The 6,985-nt window shown below is 40.8% G+C and overlaps 1 protein-coding gene across 1 annotated transcript; it reads right to left on the bottom strand.

Annotated features, from left to right (window-relative positions):
- Positions 1 to 3,469: 3,469 nt before the first annotated feature.
- On the bottom strand, positions 3,470 to 6,255 carry LOC141660562 (homeobox-leucine zipper protein HAT3-like). Its single transcript, XM_074467556.1, has 4 exons — positions 5,659 to 6,255; positions 5,016 to 5,281; positions 4,793 to 4,872; positions 3,470 to 4,084 (listed from the first exon to the last, which is right to left on the bottom strand). Exons 1-4 carry the CDS (start codon positions 5,795 to 5,797, stop codon positions 3,718 to 3,720), a joined length of 852 nt encoding a protein of 283 aa, XP_074323657.1. The 5' UTR covers positions 5,798 to 6,255; the 3' UTR covers positions 3,470 to 3,717.
- Between the last annotated feature and the right edge of the window lie 730 nt (positions 6,256 to 6,985).

Below are 6,985 nucleotides of genomic sequence, written 5' to 3'. Positions count from 1 at the left end.
ATGAACTTGGCTTCCAACAGTTTTTCTACTTCGACCTCTATGACCTTCTGCCGTTCGACTGTGAATGTCCTCTTCTTCTGCTTCACCGGTTTGGCCTCAGGCTATACATTCAAACAGTGCTTAGCCGTCTTAGGATCCAAACTGGGCATGTCTTTCGGTCCCCAGGCGAACACATCGTGGTATTGCCGAATGACATTTATTACCTTTTCCTTCAGGTCTGCCCCCATATTTTTCCCTATCCGAACCATTTTTCCCGAATGGTCTGCATACATCTCTACCTCTTCGGTTTCCGCCGTGGGTTCGGCGATAGGGCTTGAAAGATCCGCTCCAAACTTTTCTAACTCAATATTCAGCGTTTCTCGGCTTCCACTCTGCTCGACTTCGACACTTTTTCTCTTCCCGGTTTCGTCCGGCCCTTCATATTCTTGATCTTTTTTTAGGTCTTCCAACATTATGATTCGGGCGGTTTTTTGATCGCCCCTCATTTCTCCTACCCCTTTCTCGATCGGAAGCTTGAGTTTAAGATGGGGTATAGATTCCACCGCTTCGAAGGTCGACAAGAAGGGGCTCCCGAATATTGTATTGTATGGGCTCTCAATCCGTACCACGTAGAACTTTATCGGCTTTTCAACAATATATGGCAACTTGCCCAGGAGGACAGAGAGCGTGATTGTTCCCTCAAACTGTATGGGGTTCCCTCCAATGGCGTAAAGAGGAGCCTCATTGCAGGGCTCCAACTGTTCTCCATCCAAATTCATCTTGCAGTAGGTTTTGTGGAACAGTATGTTGGCCGAACTTCCGGTATCTACCATTATCTTCCATATTTTATTCTGCCCGATGATAGGGTTAATAATGAGGGGGTCTTCGTGTGGGCGAATGACATCCTCGCAGTCCTCAGTGCTGAAGGTCATGGGCATGTGGGGCTTCACCTAACCGAACTGATTAGAGATTGTACACTTGTCGGGCGTACTTTTTCTTGGCTGTCTTGCTATCTCTGTCTAGAATACTGCCCCCAGATATTATCTTCACCTCGCCCCTTATCCTGTCTCTTCGTTCTGGCTCTTCGGCATCTACCCCCTCTTAGTTTTCCTTTGGCCCCGGTCTTTCTCTTAGATCTCGGAAGAATTGATTAAGTTCGCCTTCTTTGATCATTCGCTCAATTAGCTTTTTGAGATGATAGCACTCATCACTATTATGCCATTTTCCCCTATGATAGTCGCAGTATTTGTCGGGGTTCTTCTTATGGTTGGGAACTTTCATCTTGGCTGGCCTAACGAACCCAGGCTTGCCCTTGATTTCATGGAGAATCTTGGAGATCGGCGCATTCAAAGGGGTGAATACAGCTGAATTTCTATCTCGACGTCGTTCAGCCCCACGATCCGTCTCCTTTCTTCCTTTTTTCCTACCGTCCCTTCGGTTAGAGCCTGATCTCGAGCCTTCGTATCTGTCAGCTCGCTTCAATCGATCATCCCTTCGAGAGTCCTTATATCCCCCAATACTTTCCATTTTTCGGCAAATGTTCTCGCCCCTCACATATATATCATTCAGGGATTTTGGGGGGAAATCGTAAAGAGATGAGCAAAGCTTTTTACCTTTATAGGGGTCCAGCCCCGCCGTCAAGAACCCGTTGCTTTGACCTTGTCCAGATTAGTAACCATCCCAGCTTCTTCTTTGTACCGAGCGAGATAATCCCCCAACTCCTCGTTCGCCCTCTGTCTGCAGTGGACCAGGGCTTCAGTGTCCTTCGTCTTTCGGCACAGGTGCGAGTAGTACTTCAGAAACTTTCTTTTCAGTTGCTCGTAAGACCCGATGGACCTAGGTTTAAGGGATTTGTACCACATCGAGGCTGATCCCTTCAGATATGTCTTTAACATTTTGCAGACATGATATCATTATGACCCATCCCAATCATTAGCAACTCTGACTTTTCGCAGTGGTCCTCAGGGTCTCCCTTTCCGCTAAACTCACTCATCTTAGGGAACTACCTTTCTTCGCCTGGAGGGGGTCAATACTGTTCAATTTCTTGTGTCACGGTCGGCTCTCTGTCGGCCCTCCTATCACCGAACAAGGCCTTTTCTAGGCGGGTGAGCCTGAGGCGGGAACCATCGGGCTCCTCGTCTGAGTCAGATGAGAAGGGTTGATTTATCCTCTTCCTTCGGGGATGCGAATCAAAGTCAGACTCATCTTCTTCGTCATGCACCCTTCGATCTCTCTTATCGTTATTCGTTCTTCCCGGCTCGTCGGCCTGCAACGCTTCGCGCAAAGTCCTTTCTTGCAGTTCAATTTCTTCTCTCTGAAGTTGCAGGGCCTTCAGTAGTAGCGCATCAGCCTCCCTTCGCTTCGCGCGGGCTTCTGCATCTTTTTCTGCTTGGTCACTTTTGGCCTTACCCTTCTCCGCAGCTTTTTCCGCCCGGATCTTTAGGAGTAAGGCTTCTTCCTCGTGAGTTAATGTGATGACTCTATCTTCGTCCACAATGGTAATGGTTGCCCTTTATCGAAAAAACCATGTGGTGGTGAATGCTCATGAATTATTTCTGTCATACTCTCGTTATCTCGGCTTGTAATTCTCGTAGTTCCCACAGAAGGCGCCAAATGTTACGCCCTGATTCCTTCGGCTGGATGAACAGGCCTCAGCCTCCGTGGAGATGGCTTCTGCAAAGACCTAAAAGTGAAGAGAATGTGAGGGATTGTTCCCCTGATTCACCTCTGGTGTAAGAATAAGAACCTGGTTGTAAAGTGGGTAGAAAATACAAGAGAAGTAGAGTGTTTTAGAGAATGTGTGTATGTCTTACCTTTCGAGGGATTTTATACCCTTCTCTGCCATGAATGTCCCTTACGTTACTCATCATTAAGGAGGGAGTGAAAAGGGCGCGTTATGCCTCTTCTGCTTTCCAACGGTTGGGAGGGAAGGTGGGTCCTGTGGTTCCTTCGGCCCAATAGCACAATCATCAGTTGGGCATTCGTTCGGTGGATCTTATTGGGCCCATAGCCAACAGGAAAAGAGAAAGAACTGCTGGGAGAAGGTTATGATGAACTTGTGGAAGTAATGTATCCTCTCCAACAAAGCCACGTACGTTTTAAAGGCATGCACGCAGAAGACACGACACCCACACAGCCGCCGCCACGACTGTCAGGCCAGGCCACGGCTCAATCTAAGCAAACGGTTACAGTACTGGCTTCTTTCTTTGTAACATGTTTCTTGGATTTGCTAGCACTTAACTATATAACGTTTGATCAATTGTGATATAATGTTGATAATCATACTATTGATGTGTTATAGAAAGTTATTTTATAGCCCGAGTAAATTTGCTGACATTAAACCAACAAAAGGCCTACAATTTTTATAAACGTTTAGTTTTGACATCCCCTCTACCTATATTGAGCACTTGGGATATCTATCTACATATCTCTGTGTAAAGTAAAAGGTTTGTGTACTAGTATAGTTATCAATTCATCGTACGCATGCAAGGCTGTAATTAACATATCAAGTACTAAACAAAACAAAAGATTTCATCATCATAATGTAGAACACTACACTAGAATCCTAAACATTTCAACATTGTTTCCCTACAACTTTCATCCAACATAATCATATTCATCTCCATTTCCTTAAAGTTTCATAGCCATTTCATACTACAATATTTCCAACTCTAATCCTTGCAATTTTATCATAGCCAAATTTACCATTGAATCCTTTTGGAAGGCAAGAACTACGACCTAGGTAGGACGATGACCCTCGAGTTGGTTTTGAGAGAAAAGTTTGGCCCATGAAGGGTTGACTGGCACTGGCCGATGGGGCTGCGGAGCCCCTGCTGAGTTGTTAGCGTTGCGCTCGTTGACAATGGCAGTAGGTGGAAATAAAGACGACGATGCAGAAGCTGAATTTGTAGACGAGGACACGCGCTCGCATTGAGGGCACATAGTAAGAGTCGTTGGAGGGTTCATATTCATGTAGAATTGGGGGGAGAGTTTCAATGCTCGAAGCTCGCTTACTTCCTTCTGCAATCGCTTGTTCTCGTCGGTTAGATTTTCACAGCATCTCTTCAAGTACTCACAATCTACCTCTGTTTGCTTCAGCTTTGTTCTGCATAGGTTGAATAAAATGTTCAACCATTTGTAATGTTGATACATCAACTATTCATAACATATTATCAAAGATCTAAACACACACACAATAACAACACAAGAGTAACAAAGAGTGTAGTATACTATTGGCAAAGCATGAAATGTCAACTTATGTGAAGTTAACAGTGACCGAGGCAAGAGGCAAATCACAAGTTTCTCAGTGGTCAGTGCAGTTTGCTACAACTTACAATTATGATCACTCTAAACTCCCAAAATTGATATCAACTCAAAATGATGATCACTCTAAACTCCCAAAATTGACATGCCAAAAAGCTCCATGCCAATAATCAATAATGACTAACTTGACTTTTGCACACAAATTAAAGAAATATTTTTAAATTTAATTAAAATAGAGAAAGTAGATCATTTTCATAAATACATAATTAAGTTTATAAAACACTTGATATATTCTGACAATAACATAAGCACACATGAGTGTGAGTGTGACACTCGTATATTTACTACAATTTAAATGACAGTAGAAGGGTAAAAGAATAAACTGATAAAAGAAAACACATTAATAAACCAATACAGAAAATGACATAACAAACACAAGTACATATAGTAAAAGTTCATTCTTGCAAACCAATTTAATTCACAAACACACACACACACACATAAAATTATCTTCAAATTATACCCTTGGTAAAACAGCCAAATTTCTCACCTAGCCCTCCTGTTCTGAAACCACACTTCCACTTGCCTTGGCCTTAAATTCAGCTCTTTTGCCAATGCCAACTTTTGCTTCTGAAAAACACACACAAAAACACACACAATGACATTAGTTGTCAAAATTATCAATTTACCCTCATCATACAAACTAATTACCAAAACACCACTACCAAAAATACCCTTACAAAACCTAAAATATTACAACAAATGCCACTCACTGGATTCAGAGTGTTGTGCTCTTTGAAAGTCTCTTCAAGCATAGCAGCTTGTTCTTTAGATAATCTTAGCTTCTTTCTTGCTGCAGCATCACCACCATCTTCTTCCTCATAACTCGAGTCTCTGTCTCTCTCTGCCTCATTCTCGCTGCGCTTGCCGCTTAGGCTCGAGACCGTGCTGTTCGGAGATGAGGCACCCAAATCATCCTCCCCTTCAGCCGCTGGCATATTCACATCTATCCCCCTCATCCTCCTCTCCCCACTCAGATCTGCCAAAAAACAATATCAATAATGTGCTAGTTTAAATATCAATTTTCGATAAACAAAACATATCCGGTACATTCCGCCCGTATAACATCCAAATTAATCATTGTCTACACATAAGATTAACAATTTATAATAAATCAAACATATCAGGTATATTCCGCTAATCAAACATGCAAATTACATCATTTTCCAAATATAAGAGTAATAAGTTGGGATAAACAAAACATATCCTGTGTATTCCGCTCACTGAAAATTCAAATCACGTTATAATCCAAATATTAGTGTAACAAGTTAATGTAAGAAACATATCCACGATTGTAAAATATGCAAATAACATCATTGTCTAAAAAAAAAGAGTAACAAGTTAAGTTAAACTTACCAGAAGGATTCAAGAAACGCAAAGGAGAAGGAGAGAGGGCAAAAGGGAAATGAGGAGGTAAATGTGCATGGTTTTGTTTATTCGAAAATGATGATCCTAAACTCAAACTCAGCCCAAACCCATCATCTCTCTCACCCATTTTTTGTTTTTTTCGATCTCTCTCAAATCTCTCTTCCTCCCTCAATCTCTCTCGAATCTCTCTCCCTCTCTCTCAATCTCTCTCAATCTCTCTCAATCTCTCTCAAATCTCTCTCCCCTCTTTCAATCTCTCTCTGTGTGTAAGTATACAAAATGGTAAAAATCTCTCTCCCTCTCTAAGTATAAAAAATGGTAGTTATCACTTATGGGTGGGGGGAGAAAATTGACAAGAGGGGAAGGGACAGAAAGTAGGGAAAGAGAAAGATGGGGTGGTCTGAATAATATAAAATAGGGCAGGGGGCAGGGGGGCATGCAAGAAGAGTAGCAGCTTTATTTTGGGGCTAAGTTAATGCAGTACAGTGTAGGAGAATTGACTTTACTATATGGCTTCTGTTGTGTATGTAATGTGGGGAGAGAGAGGAGAGAGATGGAGAGAGATACGAAGGGTATATTATGCAATCATGACTAATGTCAGAAGTAGCAATTGGCTCAATGATGATGATGATGGGATTGGACTGGGTTTGGCCTTTTGTACCCTTTGCTTTTAATTCTTTTGCATGTACCTTGTCTTTACTATCTACTAGGTGCCCCCCCCCCCCTTCTTTCAACTTCTCTAATTTCTTCTACCACTTTCAATTAGTTTTAGTACTAGTGTTACTGTGGACTGTTCGAGAAAAAATCAAAAGATTTGAGAATTGATGTGTGAATTCTTCCATATTTGTGTATTCATGGGTCATAAGGTCTGTTATACAAATCTCTCGCTTTAAATTTTTTAGATAAATAGGTTAAAGATATTTGATCTATTTACTAAATTATAATAAATTATTTAATTTGTAAGAAGGTAATCATATTTTTAAACTTATATTCAAAATACTGTCATTTTTAAATATATTTTTCAAAAATAAAATTTTTTAAATTTCATTTTCAAAAATACGATTTGCAACTGCGCAATTTATTTTGTAACTTAATTTCAAATTTTAAAAAGACTGATTTTAAGGTTGTATTAATTGCCTTTCAAGTTTGCAATCGAATCAACTTTAAAAAAATAAAATAAAAATTACATTTCAAGTTGCAAAAGTTGCAAACGGTATCTTTGAAAATGAAACTTAAAAATTATATTTTTGAAAATTGTTTCACAAAAAATCGTATTTTGGAAATATTCTTTGAAAAATATTATTTCTTTTGAAAA

This window comes from Apium graveolens, chromosome 1 (genome assembly GCF_009905375.1).
Source record: "Apium graveolens cultivar Ventura chromosome 1, ASM990537v1, whole genome shotgun sequence".
NCBI classification, from domain to species: domain Eukaryota; kingdom Viridiplantae; phylum Streptophyta; class Magnoliopsida; order Apiales; family Apiaceae; genus Apium; species Apium graveolens.
This window is presented reverse-complemented; position numbering and strand designations above follow the sequence as displayed.